Source organism: Oncorhynchus kisutch, linkage group LG15, assembly GCF_002021735.2.
Source record: "Oncorhynchus kisutch isolate 150728-3 linkage group LG15, Okis_V2, whole genome shotgun sequence".
NCBI lineage: Eukaryota > Metazoa > Chordata > Actinopteri > Salmoniformes > Salmonidae > Oncorhynchus > Oncorhynchus kisutch.
In genome coordinates, this window is record NC_034188.2 from 23,409,393 (window position 1) to 23,429,069 (window position 19,677).

Below are 19,677 nucleotides of genomic sequence, written 5' to 3' on the forward strand. Positions count from 1 at the left end.
CCCCTCCCCCTCTCACTCTCTCCCCATCTCTCTCCCTCTCGCTCCCCATCCCCTTCTCTCATCTCTCTCCCCCCTCTCTCTGGCCATCTCTCTCTTTCTCACACTCTCTCTCTCCCCTTCTTTCTCTCTCCCTCTCTCTCACTCCCCTCTCTCATCTCTCTCTTTCCCCCTCTCTCTCCCCTTCTCTCTCTCACTTTCTCTCACTCCCTCTCTCTCTCTGCCCCCCTCACTCTCTCACACACACTCTCTCACTCTCCCCTTCTCTCTCTCTATCACAATCTCTCTCTCACCTTCTCTCTCTCTCTCCTCTATCACTCTCTCTCTCTCGCTCTCTCTCTCACACATTCTCACTCACAATCTCTCTCTGCCTCTCTCTCTTTCTCTCTCCCACCCGCTCTCTCACTCTCTCTCTCCCCCCTCTCTCTCCGTCTCCCTCTCTCTCTGCCTCCCTCTCTATTTCTCTCTCTCCCCCTCTCACTCTCTGTCTCAAATATGTTCTGTGTGGCCTACTCTCCCAGCACAACACTGCTCTTTACTCGTGTTGAGTTTTCTGACACTTCACGTTTCACAAAGTCAAACAAGTAAAACGGATTCTACATTCTGCGGCCAGTAGTGGGTCTGTGTGGGGAGGGGGGGTTGGTGTGTGTGTGCCTTTATTATTACTATTGTGAAAGACCTCACAGTAATTTCACACTCACAGATGAGACAGAGATGTCAAGGTGGTTGAAGGTTCCCTCTGGTATAGTTGAAAGGTCGTTTCCGTGGAGAGTCCTGAAATAGATTGTAAACAAGGAGAGCGTGAGGGATAGGGGATTGTTGCCCCACACGCAGAGGGTCCCCAGGCAGTGTCCTAGTCTCCAGCCTTTAGCATGTGACTAACCCCAGTGGTGATCTGCCTCTCTGGGTTCACATTCCATTAGATGTCATTCAGAGAGAGAGACTGTATATAGACATAATATGACATTTGTAATGTTTTTATTATTTTGGAACTTCTGAGTGTAATGTTACTGTTCAGAGAGAGAGTGAGGGAGAGGGGGAGAGAGAAAGAGAGAGACAGAGGCAGAGACAGAGTGAGAGATTGTGTGTGTGTGAGAGAGAGAGAGAGATAAGAGAGAGAGAGAAATAAAGAGAGACAGCGAGACAGAGACAGAGAATAAGAGAGAGAGAGACACTGCTTGGCCCTGTGGTGCTTTCCTAGCCCAGACCCTGTGGCGTATCTGCAGTCTGTTGTGTTTCAACAGTCACCCCCTGGCCCAAGTTAATAAGGAGTATTTTATCTGAACAGAGAAAGAAGAGTAGAAGAAGAAAGAGCGTTTAGCTTCTGCTTCTCTATGTTTTATTTATTTGGAGTTGTTTTGGAGTCAGGGGTGGAAGGGAAGATGGATCACAAGCAGTCTGGGAGGCGTAGGGCCCATTTATCACACAGCACTCTGGAAGGAGAGGGGGAGAGGGGGAGAGAGGAGATGGGGGAGAGGAGAGAGGAAGAGAGGAAATAAGGGAAGAAGAGGAAGAGAGGGTATCATAGGGAGATGAAGAGAGGAGAGGAAGAGAGGGTATCATAGGGAGAGGAAGAGAGGAGAGGAAGAGAGGGTATCATAGGGAGAGGAAGAGAGGAGAGGAAGAGAGGGTATCATAGGGAGAGGAAGAGAGGAGAGGAAGAGAGGGTATTATAGGGAGAGGAAGAGAGGAGAGGAAGAGAGGGTATCATAGGGAGAGGAAGAGAGGAAGAGAGGGTATCATAGGGAGAGGAAGAGAGGAGAGTAGAGAGGGTATCATAGGGATAGGAAGAGAGGAGAGTAGAGAGGGTATCATAGGGAGAGGAAGAGAGGAGAGGAAGAGAGGGTATCATAGGGAGAGGAAGAGAGGAGAGGAAGAGAGGGTATTATAGGGAGAGGAAGAGAGGGTATCATAGGGAGAGGAAGAGAGGAGAGGAAGAGAGGGTATTCTAGGGAGAGGAAGGAGCAACACTTACAAGAGACGCAGAGATTTAAGCCCATAGAATGTGTTTAGCGAGATGCACCGAATCTGGTTGTAACTCAGGATCCTGGGATTACAATGAAAGCAGAGAGGAGACAGTTATAATGATGGGAACACAACACTGTGTGTGTGACTGTGTTATGACTATAAACGTGACTGAGGCCACTGGTCACTGTGTCCAACCGGTCCAGTGCGGCCAGCAGGCAGGCCGTGGCTTGTTGTCATGGTAACTCACAGAGTGGCGAGCTGAGTCATGTTGCTGAAGGTCATGGAGGCCACAGTGTTGATGCTGTTGTTGCTCAGGTCGCTGTGTAATACCAAACACACAACAGGACACAATATCACTACTGGGACAAACACCTTCAAAGTCCACAGAGACAATAGTGAACTGTCTGGCATAATGATATATTTATAAAGGACCTAAAGCCACTTACCATTAAAAAAAATTTAAACAAGGAAGGACATGAACACAACTGGTCAGTTTTTATGTTTCAATAAAAGATATAAAATATCCTCTGCTTCAAATATGTAAATAAAATGGAATGCTTTGGCATCGTTAACATCGTATCTCTGATAGACCTGGTACAGTACATACACAAGAGACAGCTGCTTCAGACTGGACAGTTCTTTGGGAACAGATGTCAGGAGGTTTCCTTCCAGGTATCTGAAATGAGGAGGAAGGTAAAGACATTAGATCTCTCTTTCCTCTTCTCTCTCTCTCTATCTCTCTCTCTCTCTACCTCTCTCTCTCTACCTCTCTCTCTCTCTCTCTCTCTATCTCTCTCTCTACCTCTCTCTCTCTCTCTCTACCTCTCTCTCTACCTCTCTCTCTCTCTCTCTCTCTCTCTCTCTCTACCTCTCTCTCTCTCTCTCTCTCTCTCTCTCTCTCTCTCTACCTCTCTACCTCTCTACCTCTTTCTACCCCTCTCTCTCTCTCTGTCTCTCTGTCTCTCTCTCTCTCTACCTCTCTCTCTACCTCTCTCTCTCTCTCTACCTCTCTCTCTCTCTACCTCTCTCTCTCTCTCTCTACCTCTCTCTCTCTCTCTCTCTACCTCTCTCTCTCTCTCTCTCTCTCTACCTCTCTCTCTCTACCTCTCTCTCTCTCTACCTCTCTCTCTCTCTCTCTCTACCTCTCTCTCTCTCTCTACCTCTCTCTCTCTCTACCTCTCTACCTCTTTCTACCCCTCTCTCTCTCTCTGTCTCTCTCTCTCTCTGCATGCTGGGAGTGTTGGTGCATGCTGGGAATTGTATGAGCGAGTACAAGTGGTCGCCTGTATTTTCTTTTTGTTTCCTTCTCTTTGTGGTTTCCTTGTTCTATGCATGATTAAGGGTTCTTCAGTGGTAGAATTAGGTATATTTTATTTCCTGTTGGAAATGCCCTGGTTTTGGTGGGGATGGCGACCCACATGGGGACGCCGTCCCTGTCATTTCGACATGGCTTTAGGTGTGTTACTGAAGCTACTGTCACTGTGGAGGAGTTTCTGGTCGCCGTACGAGAGAAGGGTTACAATTTCGAATGTACCGCCTTTTATTCCCAATGGGCCACTGGAGCGCGAGGTATTGGAGCGCGAGGTATTGGAACGCGAGGTATTGGAACGCGAGGTATTGGAACGCAAGGTATTGGAGCGAGGGTATTGGAGCGCGAGGTATTGGAGCGCGAGGTATTGGAGCGCGAGGTATTGGAGCGTGAGGTATTGGAGCGCGAGGTATTGGAGCGCTTTGGGAAGTTTGCAAGTTTAATTCAAATTGTCCCGCTGGGATGAACAAACACCCAGCTCTGAAACAGGTTATGTCATTTCAAACACCCGGCTCTGAAACAGGTTATGTCGTTTCAAACACCCAGCTCTGAAACAGGTTATGTCATTTCAAACACCTGGCTCTGAAACAGGTTATGTCGTTTCAAACACCCGGCTCTGAAACAGGTTATGTCGTTTCAAACACCCGGCTCTGAAACAGGTTATGTCTTTCAAACACCCGGCTCTGAAACAGGTTATGTCATTTCTAACACCCGGCTCTGAAACAGGATATAACGTTTCTGTGACAGGTGTTTATGTTTTGGACTCACCGGAGCAGACTTTGGAGTTTGTTTAAAGTCAAGTATGACAACAGACTGAATAAGGCTCATGCTAGTATGGGTAGTCAAAAGTGATTGGAGTATAGGAATGTTGGCCATAAGCGACATGCTTGCCCGAAAAGGGAGAAGGCAGAGGAGGGGCACAGGTAACGCCCTCGTAACGCCTGGGTCCACTGATGTAGGGAGAGGTGGGACGACAGTGGTAGAGCAGCCACAAGCACCTGTTGCTGATGAACACGTTGTGTGTGTTGAGGGTACTGAGTTGAGGGTACTGAGTTGAGGGTACTGAGTTGCAGCTTGTACCAGAGGGGAACATAGTTTCTGATGTGCAGCAGAAACGTATTGTTGTAGGAGGTAAGGACAGATCTGGGGAACCATTTTCCCAGACTGGTGAGGAGATTATCATTCCCATTATGAGTGATGGGGTACAGGAGGGGGTTCAGTAGGATCTAGTCTCCCAGGTAGTAGAGAAGATGTCCGTTATGAGTGATGGGGTACAGGAGGGGGTTCAGTAGGATCTAGTCTCCCAGGTAGTAGAGGAGATGTCCATTATGAGTGATGGGGTACATGAGGGGGTTCAGTAGGATCTAGTCTCCCAGGTAGTAGAGGAGATGTCCATTATGAGTGATGGGGTACAGGAGGGGGTTCAGTAGGATCTAGTCTCCCAGGTAGTAGAGAAGATGTCCATTATGAGTGATGGGGTACAGGAGGGGGTTCAGTAGGATCTAGTCTCCCAGGTAGTAGAGGAGATGTCCGTTATGAGTGATGGGGTACAGGAGGGGGTTCAGGTGGATCTAGTTACCCAGGTAGTAGAGACGATGTCCGTTATGAGTGATGGGGTACAGGAGGGGGTTCAGTAGGATCTAGTCTCCCAGGTAGTAGAGGAGATGTCCGTTATGAGTGATGGGGTACAGGAGGGGGTTCAGGTGGATCTAGTTACCCAGGTAGTAGAGGAGATGTCCATTATGAGTGATGGGGTACAGGAGGGGGTTCAGGTGGATCTAGTCACCCAGGTAGTAGAGGAGATGCCCGGTACGAGTGATGGGGTGCAAGTGGGGAGTGTTGAGAGGTATGTGGAAGAGGGCAGTCAGGGGTCTGTGGCCTCAGTTGAGGAGGATCAGGAGAAGGATCTGGACATTTCTGATATCCCTGTCGACACGATAGCAGCTGGCGATGACTCAATTTACAATCTAGAGGTAAAGGGGTTCCTGGACCAGACTTTTGCCAAATGTCTAAAATTATCAGATTTTTTTATGTTGATAAGTTTGTGAGGTCAGCTGTGGTGTTCCAGAAGATGGTGGGGTTAGACCAGTTGAGTGTGAAGAAGCGTTTCTGCTACTGCCGTCATGGCAGCAAAAGGTAGTGGGAAACGGGGGGGGTAAGGTTAAGATGCAATTTAAACAATGATGATTATCATGCCTCATAGGGTGCTTTTCTCTCTTTGTCTGTTTTCTCTGTGGTTCCTTCTGTTTTTCCTTCCCTTTTCTATATGGAGGTACTAAGGGTAGGTTCTCTCAATATTAATAAAATGAAAAAAATCTATTGAACCTTTATTTAACTAGGCAAGTCAGTTATGAACAAATTGTTATTTACAATTATGGCCTACACCGGCTAAACCCGGACGACGCTGGGCCAATTGTGCTCCGCCCTATGGGACTCCCAATCACGGCCGGAGGATTTAGCCTGGAATCAAACCAGTAGGGTTGGAAGGTTAGCCAGGTTATGTGTATCTGATCATAACTGTAGCAGGGTTGGAAGGTTAGACTGGTTGTATGTATCTGATCACTACTGTAGCAGGGTTGGAAGGTTAGACTGGTTGTATGTATCTGATCACTACTGTAGTAGGGTTGGAAGGATAGACAGGTTGTATGTATCTGATCACTACTGTAGTAGGGTTAGACAGGTTGTTTGTATCTGATCACTACTGTAGTAGGGTTGGAAGGTTAGACAGGTTGTATGTATCTGATCACTACTGTAGTAGGGTTGGAAGATTAGACAGGTTGTATGTATCTGATCACTACTGTATCAGGGTTGGAAGGATAGACAGGTTGTATGTATCTGATCACTACTGTAGTAGGGTTGGAAGGTTAGACAGGTTGTATGTATCTGATCACTACTGTAGCAGGGTTGGAAGGTTAGACTGGTTGTATGTATCTGATCACTACTGTAGTAGGGTTGGAAGGATAGACAGGTTGTATGTATCTGATCACTACTGTAGTAGGGTTGGAAGGTTAGACAGGTTGTATGTATCTGATCACTACTGTAGTAGGGTTGGAAGGTTAGACAGGTTGTTTGTATCTGATCACTACTGTAGTAGGGTTGGAAGGTTAGACAGGTTGTTTGTATCTGATCACTACTGTAGTAGGTTTGAAAGGTTAGACAGGTTGTATGTATCTGATCACTACTGTAGTAGGGTTGGAAGGTTAGACAGGTTGCATGTATCTGATCACTACTGTAGCAGGGTTGGAAGGTTAGACAGGTTGTATGTATCTGATCACTACTGTAGTAGGGTTGGAAGGTTAGACAGGTTGTTTGTATCTGATCACTACTGTAGTAGGGTTGGAAGGTTAGACAGGTTGTATGTATCTGATCACTACTGTAGTAGGGTTGGAAGGTTAGACAGGTTGTATGTATCTGATCACTACTGTAGTAGGTTTGAAAGGTGTGACATTACTCCTGTGGGTTTTTCCATATTGTTACCTGTCCTGTCCACAAAGGTCGTCACCTTATTGGTATTTTAATGTTAAGTTATTACATGTCACCATGTAATGTGAAATGTTTTTGTTGTTTTGGGACAAATGGAGGGTTGTTAAATGGCATTTGGAGTCCTTGAGACAATGGGTGGACGTTGGGAAGGCCCAAATACGTCTGTTTTGTCAACAGTATACTGCTCTATCTAGTATTGAAGTTTAAGAGACTATCAGGGCCCTTGAAGAGGACATCAAATCTATGGAATTTAAGTTGCTCACTCAGAATGACCCCAGACTAGTCATGAACTTACAGGACAAGAGAAATGAACTGAGTCTGTTTTTACATGAAAGAGTGAAGGGTGCCTTGATTAGGTCTAGCTTTGCTACCTTCAAGGATATGGATGCTCCAAGCGCTACCCAGGGCAGTCGACATTGCAGCGTAAACAGATGGTCTACCTTCGTCTCCCTGATGGGAAGGTGACCACGGATGACGGAGAGGTGCGCCAACATGCCGTGGATTTCTACTCTGCCCTCTATAAGGCAGAGGATTGTGATCCTCTGTTTGCTGAACAGTTGTTACATGGAATTCCTCAATTGGGCAGAATATAAAATGATATCTAAGTGTCTTTCAAACAGGTTGAAATAATATCTGGGGCTTTTGGTCCACAAGGACCAGTCTTATTGTTTACCTGACCACTCAATTGTTGATAACTTGTTTCTGATAAGAGATGTTTTAGACATTTGTAAACTGTCTGATGTGAATGTGGGTTTACGTTCTTTGGATCAGGAGAAGGCTTTGATCAGCACTTGTTCAAAACAATGAAAGCCTTTGGGTTTGGGGATGAGGTTTTTTTCTTGGATGTGTTTGCTGTATACTGGGGCCTCATGTATGGTGAAAGTGGAGGGTGGTTTGAGCTGCCCCATCCCCGTCCATAGGGGTATTAGGCAAGGATACTCAATTTCAGGACAGCTATATTGTCTGGCAATTGAACCAATGCTCTGTTTTTTAAGAGCGAGGCTTACTGATTTCTCTGAGCCAGGGGTTATGAAGGATCCTACGACAGTACTGTCTGAGTATGCAGATGACCTGACAGTTTTATTCTTTTATTAGATTGGATGAAGACTTTTTTTTTCTTTTCTAGGCTCCGATGTCTTTCAAAAAAAGATCTGGGAGGGTGTAGTGGAGAAGGTGTGTGCCAGATTGTCTAGGTGGAAATGGGTGCTACCCCAGCTGGCTTATAGGGGAAGGGTGCTGGTGCCAATAACCTAGCCACCTCTATCCTGTAGCACAGACTAATGGTTTTACAGCCACCGGGGGGGCCTGATACAACAGCTTCAGAGGACCCTTTTCAATTTATTTTGGTCTGGACAACATTGGACTAACGCTGCAGCCCTGTACCTGCCACTGCATGAGGGTGGGCAAGGCTTGGTGGACATTTCTTCTAGGATCATGGCTTTCCGGCTTCAAGCAGGCCAGAGACTGTTGTACACTGAAGGTTCAAGCAGCCCAGAGACTGTTGTACAGTGAAGGTTCAAGCAGCACAGAGACTGTTGTACAGTGAAGGTTCAAGCAGCACAGAGACTGTTGTACACTGAAGGTTCAAGCAGCCCAGAGACTGTTGTACAGTGAAGGTTCTAGCAGCCCAGAGACTGTTGTACAGTGAAGGTTCAAGCAGCACAGAGACTGTTGTACAGTGAATGTTCAAGCAGCCCAGAGACTGTTGTACAGTGAAGGTTCAAGCAGCCCAGAGACTGTTGTACAGTGAAAGTTGAAGCAGCCCAGAGACTGTTGTACAGTGAAGGTTCAAGCAGCACAGAGACTGTTGTACAGTGAAGGTTCAAGCAGCCCAGAGACTGTTGTACAGGGAATGTTCAAGCAGCACAGAGACTGTTGTACAGTGAAGGTTCTAGCACCCCAGAGACTGTTGTACAGTGAAGGTTGTAGCTAGGTCGATGCACCATACATATTGATGAGGAGAGCAAGCTAAGCCAAGCACCTTTTCCGCTTAAAGCTAGAGGGGCTTGTCTGGCCTGATATCTTTCTATGAGTCTGTTATGCAGGCTTGGAGAGTTTTCAATATGTCCCGTAAGGCCGCACGCCACCAGGGATGTGGTTTTTTAAAGTTGTGGATAAAATACCCATAAAGATACCTTCACAAAAAATTACTCCATTAAGATACTACTTGAGTAAAAGTCTAAAAGTCTAAAAGTGCTTGGTTTTAAATATACTTAAGTATCAAAGGTAAATGTAATTGCTAAAATATACTTAAGTATCAAAAGTAGAAGTAAAAGTATAAATTATTTTAAATTCCTTACATAAAGCAAACCAGACAGCATCATCTTCTTGTTTTGTTTAATTTACGGATAGCCAGGGGAACACTCCAATACTCAGACATCATTTACAAACGAAGCATGTGTTTAGTAAATCCGACAGATTAGAGGCAGTAGGGATGACCAGGGATGTTTTCTTGATAAGTGTGTAAATTGGACCATTTTCTGACCTGCTAAGCATTCAAAATGTAACGAGTACTTTTGGGTGTCAGGCAAAATGTCTGGAGTAAAAAGTACATTATTTTCTTTAGGAATGTGGTGAGGTAAAAGTAAAAGTAAAATTATAAATAGTAAAGTAAAGTACAGATACCCCCAAAAATGACTTAAGTAGTACTTTAAAGTATTTTTACTTATGTTCTTTACACCACTGCTTTTTTATAGTCCCGTGCTATGGGTTCAGCCAGCCTACGTTCATGCCTGTTAGGTGTGGGGTGTACCAAGCTGGGTCATCTGATGCGGAGTAGGAGCAGATCGTTGGAGGAGCTGGGAGAAAGAGCAGGGATCTGATCATCTCGCCTACTGAGGAAGGTCGTAGCTGAGGTCTGCGATTCCTTGCCAGTACTTCATCGGCAGTATGTGACTGATACTTCCAACTCTGATCGGTAGACAGAGGGTCTGGATGATGTGTTCCCTGCACTGAAGGTTAGTGCTGCGGTGGGGGCATTAGAGGAGGATGGTGGGTCTGGATGATGTGTTCCCTGCACTGAAGGTTAGTGCTGCGGTGGGGGCATTAGAGGAGGATGGAGGGTCTGGATGATGTGTTCCCTGCACTGAATGTTAGTGCTGCCGTGGGGGCATTAGAGGAGGACGTGGGGATGCTGCTTTCCTTCCATACCCCGGAGCTGGGGGAGTTCAAGGTGGTGGGAAAGAAGGCCATGTACATAATATGTGTATAAGTGTCCCATGTTTCTTCCCTGGAAGGGTTCAAATGGACGAGGTGGGCAGGTGTGTTTGGTCCAGGTGCCTCCCCAAAAGGAGGCACACAACGTCTTTATAGAAACTGCATATTGATAAGAGGACAGCTGACCTCCAATGGAGGATAATACACAGAGCTATAGCCACCAACATGCATCTGGAACACCTGGACCCTACTGTTGGGGAGGGGTGTCCATTCTGTGCTGAGTATAAAACTCTGGCACATCTGTTCTGACAGTGTCCCAGGTTGGTGGGGATGATTGACCTGATCACTAGTTGGTTCTCAACTCTGGGAGAGGTTTTCTCTTCCCAACTGTTTAAATTTGGTCCAAAGTCCAGGTTTAGTCGAGGGGCTGTAGTTGTCTTACTTAACTTTGTATCAGGGGCAGCTAAATTAGCAATCTGGAAGACACGGAAGAACAGTATTCGGGGACAGGGGTCTGTGGGTGTGGTGGGCATGCTGGAGGGGATGTTGGCAGCGAGACTGAGGGTTGAGTTTTCCTATGACAAACTGGTTAATAACATTGGGCTGTTTATGAGCATATGGGGTCTACAGAAGTTGTTGTGGAGGAAGATTTAGTGTTGTGTTTTTAATTGATGTGTAACCATGGTTTTGTTTGAGTGTTTATTGTTCCCAGATCCAATAAAGATGTTTTAAATCTCTCTCTCTCTCTCTGATGGTAAAGTGCCCAGACAGTGTGGTGTTAATGCAGAAGTTTCTCAGTGTACCACCTCAGTCTCCCTGGACCACTGGGTTGTTTGGTGGTGATGAACATCCCCGGTACAACCCCCATTGATATGCCTCATTGACCTTCAGCTATGGAGCTATTTTTTAAATTGAACCTTTATTTAACTAGGCAAGTCAGTTAAGAACAAATTCTCATTTACAATGACGGACTAGGAACAGTGGGTTAACTACCTTGTTCAGTTGCAGAACAACAGATTTTTACCATGTCAGCTCAGGGATTCGATCTAGCAATCTTTCAGTTACTGGCCCAACGCTCTAACCATTAGGCTACCTGCCACCCCTATGGGCACCCGACCTGACCTGGCCTCACCCTGCCTTACCTCGGCCTCACCCAGCCTCACCCAGCTTTACCCCGGCCTCACCCAGCCTTTACCCCAACCTCACCCAGCCTTACCCCAACCTCACCCAGCCTTACCCCAACCGCACCCAGCCTTACCCCAACCTCACCCAGCCTTACCCCAACCGCACCCAGCCTTACCCCAACCTCACCCAGCCTTACCCCGGCCTCACCCAGCTGATGACGACTAGTACTCTGAATAACAAAGAGCACAGACCAAGACTAGCTAGCCGGAGGACGTGTGTGTGTGTGTGTGTGTGTGTGTGTGTGTGTGTGTGTGTGTGTGTGTGTGTGTGTGTGTGTGTGTGTGTGTGTGTGTGTGTGTGTGGGTGACTCACAGCTCGGTGGTGTCCTTGGGTATGCCCTTGGGCAGAATGCGTAGCCCCCGGTTACTGCAGCGCACAATTGTGTCTGAGCATGTGCATGACTCTGGGCAGCTTGACACTGGAAAACATACATTCTTCTCAGTGCCTGCAGAGAGAGAGGAAGAAATAACGAGAGAGAGAGAGAGAGAGAGAGAGGGGAGAGAGAGAGAGAGAGAGAGAGAAAGAGGGGGAGAGAGAAAGGGAGAGAGCGAGGGAAGAAAGAGAGAGAGAGAGAGAGAGAGAGAGAGAGAGAGAGAGAGAGAGAGAGAGAGAGAGGATAGAGGGGGAGGGAAGGAAGGGAGAGATAGAGGGGAAGAGAGAAAGGGAGAGAGAGGGAGGGAAGGGAGATAGAGAGGGAATAGAGGGGGAGAAAGAAAGGGAGGGAAGAGAGACAGAGATTGGATAGAGGGGAAGCGAGAGAGGTGGAGAGAGAGGGAAGGAAGGAAGGAATCAAGGAATCAAGGAAGGAAGGAAGGGAGGAAGGAAGGAAGGAAGACAGAGATGAAATCTGATTGTAAATGACATCACATTCCACTCACATTAGAGGAGAAGATAAGGAGGGGAGTGTACAAAATAGTTCATGATAGACATTTCACAACCTGGCAACAGTGCCAGAACTTGCCCCTTTGAAAGTGGAACTCTATAAATGAAGCTCTAAGTTGATCGAGAATCTGATAATTGCACCACCATATCCTAAATCTCTCAGCCAGTTGCCTGCCTAGTGGGAGGACCTTTTTGGGGGCTACCGAGTGGTGCAGCGGTTTTATTCCAGGCTGTATCACAACCGGACGTGATTGGGAGTCCCATAGGGCGGCGCACAATTGGCCCAGCGTAGTCCGGGTTAGGGTGTAGCAAGGGTTAGGCCGTCATTGTAAATAAGAATTTGTTCTTAACTGACTTGCCTGGTTAAATAAAGGTTCAATACAAAAAGACCAATATTACAAAAAAACAGGAGATCTGGCACATAATATTGCTCTTGGTCTTCCTGCATTTCCCTCCTTCCTTAGCTCCCTCCCTCCACCCCCCAAGCAGCTTTAATCTATGGCCTGAGAGATGATATCTGTAAAGGCTTGAATTACACCCCAGGTGAAAAAGAAACAGGGAATGAAGACATTAATGGAAGGTAATGACGTCTGAAGTCTGCTCAACAATAACCCCCAGCACTGGTTCGGTCTGGGACAGGGTCTGGCTTGACTGATGCAGCCTGCCTGTAGAGGACTAGGGGCTGGATGGATGGAGGGAGCCGAAATGCTGACTTGTTGATTGGGGGACCTCAAATCTCCCACTCCCACTTAGCATGTAGCATTGAGGGCTAAATGAAACACCACCTATGGCTTCCAGCTACAGATACAGTGTCTTCAGAAAGTATTCATACCCCTTGACTTTTTCCACATGTTGTTGTGTTACAGCCAGAATTTAAAATGGATTAAATTTGAGATGTTGTGTCCCTGGCCTACAGTTTTTGGCAATGTTTACAAAATAATAAAAAATGAAAGGCTGAAATGTCTTGAGTCAATAAGTATTCAACACCTTTGTAAACATGTGCTTAACCAGTCACATAATAAGTTGCATGGACTCACTCTATGTGCAATAATAGTGTTTAACATGCTTTTTGAATGACTAACTCATCTCTATACGCCACACATAAATTTATCTGTAAAGTCCCTCAGCCGAGAAGTGATTTTGAAACACAGTTTCAACCATAAGGATCAGTGAGGTTTTCCAATGCTTCGAAAGAAGGGCACCTATTGGTAGATGGGGAAAAAATAAAAAAAATCAGACATTGAATATCCCTTTGAGCATGGTGAAGTTATTAATTACACTTTGGATGGTGTATCAATACACCCAGTCACTACAAAGATACAGGCGTCCTCCCTAACTTAGCTGCCGGAGAGGAAGGAAACCGCTCAGTGATTTCACCATGACACCAATGGGGACTAAAAAACAGTTTGTTTAATGGCTGTGAAAGGAGAAAACATGATTTGTCTCCTTTCTGTTTTCTCTCCAACAGGGATTCTATCCGGGGGGAAAAAATCATGACGATAGGCCTGAATGAAACTTCCCAAATGTTGACAAAACAAAATCCGCTAGACACGCTGGGATCTTTTTGTGTTGGTAAAATGTATTATGCGGGAAATTTAGGTGGAAACGATTTTATGTGCAAATATTGATTTAATATCAAAGTAAACTTGGAGTTATGTGATGACATGCTGTGTGGTTTTCCCAGTATGACTCGTTGGGAGAGCATGCAGTTTATTAGGCTACAGATGAAAGAAGTTATGATGAACTTCACAGGGTGGTGAAGGTACAGGGTGATGAACTTCACAGGGTGGTGAAGGTACAGGGTGATGAACTTCACAGGGTGGTGAAAGTACAGGGTGATGAACTTCACAGGGTGGTGAAGGTACAGGGTGATGAACTTCACAGGGTGGTGAAAGTACAGGGTGATGAACTTCACAGGGTGGTGAAAGTACAGGGTGATGAACTTCACAGGGTGGTGAAAGTACAGGGTGATGAACTTCACAAGGTGGTGAAAGTACAGGGTGATGAACTTCACAGGGTGGTGAAAGTACAGGGTGATGAACTTCACAGGGTGGTGAAAGTACAGGGTGATAAACTTCACAGGGTGGTGAAAGTACAGGGTGATGAACTTCACAGGGTTGTGAAAGTACAGGGTGATGAACTTCACAGGGTGGTGAAAGTACAGGGTGATGAACTTCACAGGGTGGTGAAAGTACAGGGTGATGAACTTCACAGGGTGGTGAAAGTACAGGGTGATGAACTTCACAGGGTGGTGAAAGTACAGGGTGATGAACTTCACAGGGTGGTGAAAGTACAGGGTGATGAACTTCACAGGGTGGTGAAAGTACAGGGTGATGAACTTCACAGGGTGGTGAAAGTACAGGGTGATGAACTTCACAGGGTGGTGAAAGTACAGGGTGATGAACTTCACAGGGTGGTGAAAGTACAGGGTGATGAACTTCACAGGGTGGTGAAAGTACAGGGTGATGAACTTCACAGGGTGGTGAAAGTACAGGGTGATGAACTTCACAGGGTGGTGAAAGTACAGGGTGATGAACTTCACAGGGTGGTGAAAGTACAGGGTGATGAACTTCACAGGGTGGTGAAAGTACAGGGTGATGAATTTCACAGGGTGGTGAAAGTACAGGGTGATGAACTTCACAGGGTGGTGAAAGTACAGGGTGATGAATTTCACAGGGTGGTGAAAGTACAGGGTGATGAACTTCACAGGGTGGTGAAAGTACAGGGTGATGAACTTCACAGGGTGGTGAAAGTACAGGGTGATGAACTTCACAGGGTGGTGAAAGTACAGGGTGATGAACTTCACAGGGTGGTGAAAGTACAGGGTGATGAATTTCACAGGGTGGTGAAAGTACAGGGTGATGAACTTCACAGGGTGGTGAAAGTACAGGGTGATGAACTTCATAGGGTGGTGAAAGTACAGGGTGATGAACTTCACAGGGTGGTGAAAGTACAGGGTGATGAACTTCACAGGGTGGTGAAAGTACAGGGTGATGAACTTCACAGGGTGGTGAAAGTACAGGGTGATGAACTTCACAGGGTGGTGAAAGTACAGGGTGATGAACTTCACAGGGTGGTGAAAGTACAGGGTGATGAGCTTCACAGGGTGGTGAAAGTACAGGGTGATGAACTTCACAGGGTGGTGAAAGTACAGGGTGATGAACTTCACAGGGTGGTGAAGGTACAGGGTGATGTACTTGATACTCCTTTCCAATAAATATACAAATGTATATGTGTATTTTAACCCAATGATGGTTGAATTGAAGAAGTTTAAGCTTCCTATTAATCATTGTTTTTAAAACCAGGGATGTATTCATTATGGAAACTGTTTACCATTTAAGAACCAAACGGAAGCAAACAGAAGCAAACAGAGCAAAACTAGAGGTAGGTCCATCCCTGTTTTGTTCCATTTGCTTCAGTTTAAGAAACGTTTTGCAACAGAATCGACGTAATGAATACGCCCCCAGTGGACAGCTAGTGAAAAATGATCTCTTGAAACAGCTGCATAGTGCTGATCCCAGCGTATGGAATAAAACTCCCCTGTGGTATTGTGCTCCATACTGTCAACAACTAGTTTCATTTAAGAAGACCAGGAATGTGGCTTTTATTGCTCCATTTAATTCGTACTGATTCCCCCAAAATTCCATGGGCATAGCAGACTTGCTTAAACTCGCACACTTTTGATAGACTTAAACAGCTGCTAATGATCAAGATATCAAAGTGTCACAAACAAAAATGTCAACAATAGGCCTATAGAAAATGCATCATATGGCATACATTTGCAAATAACAAATCTCGGTAGTGCTCAAAGCATGCAGTTCCATAAGAGCAGCATTTCCTTTTCAACTCGAAGTGATGAGCCCAATCAGTCCTCCATGACAACACAATCATAAACAACAGGGTAGGCTAATTAGTCCTTCGTTTTGGGGTTATGCTCAGGTTAAACAATTTGGCTAATGTATATTTCCAAGTCCTATTTTTGAAGATCGAGGGGTAATTGGAATGATTGAAAATCTGATACGGTTATTTTTTAAATCTTTTTTATTATAGCCTAATCATCTGTAGTATAAAGCAATGGGTTAGAAGAAGCCTACATGACCTATAACTTATAACTTATAAAGTGAAATGCTACAAACATTTATGGGCAGCTATGTAAACACTAACATTGATTTGTCCTGCAATTGGTAATATACATTTTTGTCTTCTTCTAATGCCTCTTAAGCAGGTTGACGTTTATTGGGAAGAGTCTTGTCCTTAAGGCAGAACTGAGTGATTTCCACTAGATGGACCAGCTGCAAAGTCAAAATGTGCTATATTGTAAAAAGAAGTTCTGAAAACAAAAATGTGCTTTTTGGTCTTAATTTAAGGTTAAGGTTAGGCACTAGGGTTAGCAGTGTGGTTAAGGTTAGGGTTAAATTTAAAATCAGATTTTATGACTGTGGCTGTGCCAGCTAAACCTTGTGCCTCTTTACAATACTGAAATTACAATACTGAGTTTAAGTATTCCAAAAGTTATGTTACTGATTACAATTTTGGACAGGTACAGTAACTAGTAACTGTAACAGATTACATTTAGAAAGTAACCAACCTAACCCTGACAATACTAACCTAACTGACAGAGTGAAAAGAAGGAAGTCTGTACAGAATATAAATATTCCAAAACATGCATCCTGTTTACAAGGCATTGAGGTAATACTGCAAAACATGCATCCTGTTTACAAGGCATTGAGGTAATACTGCAAAACATGCATCCTGTTTACAAGGCATTGAGGTAATACTGCAAAACATGCATCCTGTTTACAAGGCATTGAGGTAATACTGCAAAACATGCATCCTGTTTACAAGGCATTGAGGTAATACTGCAAAACATGCATCCTGTTTACAAGGCATTAGAGGTAAAACATGCAAAACATGTGGCAACCTAATTAACATTTTGTTCTGAATAAAAGTGTTATGTTTGGGGAAAATCCAATACAACACATTACTGAGTACCACTCTCCATATTTGCATAGAGGTGGCTACATCATGTTATAGGTATGCTTGTAATCATTAAGGACTGGGAGCTTTTCAGGATGAAAAATGTACGGAACGGAGCTAAAATCCTAGAGGATTTTGGTTCAGTCTGCTTCCCACCAGCCACCGGGAGATGAATTCACCTTTCAGCAGGACAATAACCTAAATCACAAGGCCAAATCTACACTGTAGTTGCTTCCCAAGAAGACAGTGAATTTTCCGGAGTGTCCAGTTTTCACTTAAATCTGCTTGAAAATCTATAGCAAGACTCAAAAATGGTTGTCTAGCAATGATCAACAACCAATTTGACCGAGCTTGAATATTTTTTTAAAGAATAATGGGCAAATATTTTACAATCCAGGTGTTCAAAGCTCTTAAAGACTAACCCAGAAAGACTCTTAGCTGATATCGCTGCCGAAGGTGATTGTACATGTATTGACTCAGGGGTGTGAATACTTATGTAAATGAGATATTTCTGTATTTCATTTTCAATAAATGTGTACAAATTTCTAAAAACATGTTTTCACATTGTCACTATGGGCTATTGTGTGTGTATATTGGTGAGAGAAAAAAAATATGCTTAACCAATTTTGAATTCAGTCTGTAACACAACAAAATGTTGAATAATTCTAGGGGTATGAATATTTTCTGAAGCCACTGTAGCCGAACAAATGAACCTAGCGTAGATCCTCTAGTGAAACTCTATATCTACTGTATAACTTGGCTGTCTGGGACTTATATAGAATGTACCAAATTATTACAACTCACAAGTGAATTGACTATATGAGAAGATTTTTGGAGCTAATCCCTACAGTCCTTAAGAGTAGAAGTGCTATTTTCCCAAGAGCCCGGTACATTTGACAAGAGGCCCACTGTGTGAGAGAGAGAGAGAGACAGCTATTCCTGCGCTCGACCAGACAGAAGCCAAAGCGCATTTTCTTTCTGGTGTAAATTTTTACGGCCACAGTTCAGTTCCTTGGGCCTCCATCTCCCTCACTCTGCCTGGAGGAAATGACCGAATTCCCATAAAACCCACACTGACATGAGATAATGTGGTCGCCCACGGTTACTGTTCCATTGGTCTTCACAGTCCCTACAACCTAGCCCTGGCCCCTGTTCTGTCAGATACAGAAGTTAATAGCTATGTGGGTGGACAGTGTGTGTGTGTCTGTGTGTGTGTGTGAGAGAGAGTGTGTGTGTCCCACATGCCGTAGACTACAGGAGGACAGAGTCATGGAGGGGGGGGGGGGGGGGGGGGGGGGGGGGGGTTGTGTAGACGGTCTTGGGCCTATGCCTAGTAACAGGTGGAAGCAGCAGATTTCCTGGTGCATTATACACAGCCAGTGGAATTTCATGGGAAGTGGATATGAACGGCTTGTAGATGGATGTAGATGGAGAGGTGTGACAGTAGCTCAGACAGAAATAGAGCAGTGAGTCTAAAAGTCAGAACCAGGGGCCCTGGACACAAAGCCTGCTGTCCTAAGACCCTTCACATAGAGCCTGCCCCAGAACCAGGGGCCCTGGACACAAAGCCTGCTGTCCTAAGACCCTTCACATAGAGCCTGCCCAAGAACCAGGGGCCCTGGACACAAAGCCTGCTGTCCTAAGACCCTTCACATAGAGCCTGCCCCAGAACCAGGGGCCCTGGACACAAAGCCTGCTGTCATAAGACCCTTCACATAGAGCCTGCCCCAGAACCAGGGGCCCTGGACACAAAGCCTGCTGTCATAAGACCCTTCACATAGTGCCTGCCCCAGAACCAGGGGCCATGAACACAACTGTTGTTATAAGACCCTTCACATAGAGCCTGCCCCAGAGCCAGGGGCCCTGGACACAAAGCCTGCTGTCATAAGACCCTTCGCATAGAGCCTGCCCCAGAACCAGGGGCCCTGGACACAAAGCTTGCTGTCATAAGACCCTTCACATAGTGCCTGCCCCAGAACCAGGGGCCCTGAACACAACTGTTGTTATAAGACCCTTCACATAGAGCCTGCCCCAGAACCAGGGTCCCGGGACACAAAGCCTGCTGTCATAAAACCCTTCACATAGCACCTGTCTGGGGCCAAGAAAAATAGGTATTGTTCTAGTGATGGATGGTTAGATAGATGGAGGTGTGGGAGAAACAGGGCCAGGTGTGATGGATGGTTAGATAGATGGAGGTGTGGGAGAAACAGGGCCAGGTGTGATGGATGGTTAGATAGATGGAGGTGTGGGAGAAACAGGGCCAGGTGTGATGGCTGGTTAGATAGATGGAGGTGTGGGAGAAACAGGGTCAGGTGTGATGGATGGTTAGATAGATGGAGGTGTGGGAGAAACAGGGCCAGGTGTGATGGATGGTTAGATAGATGGAGGTGTGGGAGAAACAGGGCCAGGTGTGATGGATGGTTAGATAGATGGAGGTGTGGGGGAAACAGGGCCAGGTGTGATGGCTGGTTAGATAGATGGAGGTGTGGGAGAAACAGGGCCAGGTGTGATGGATGGTTAGATAGATGGAGGTGTGGGAGAAACAGGGCAAGGTGTGATGGCTGGTTAGATAGATGGAGGTGTGGGAGAAACAGGGCCAGGTGTGATGGCTGGTTAGATAGATGGAGGTGTGGGAGAAACAGGGCCAGGTGTGATGGATGGTTAGATAGATGGAGGTGTGGGAGAAACAGGGCCAGGTGTGATGGATGGTTAGATAGATG

General features: G+C 45.7%; 1 protein-coding gene across 1 annotated transcript in view; it reads right to left on the bottom strand.

Annotated features, from left to right (window-relative positions):
* The window catches only part of slit3 (slit homolog 3 (Drosophila)), a 386,836-nt gene that overhangs the window by 63,759 nt on the left and 303,400 nt on the right, over nt 1-19,677 (bottom strand). Inside the window, 6 exon segments of the mRNA XM_031791377.1 lie at nt 699-712; nt 714-771; nt 1,973-2,044; nt 2,213-2,284; nt 2,573-2,641; nt 11,411-11,543. Coding sequence (XP_031647237.1) covers nt 699-712; nt 714-771; nt 1,973-2,044; nt 2,213-2,284; nt 2,573-2,641; nt 11,411-11,543 — 418 coding nt within the window.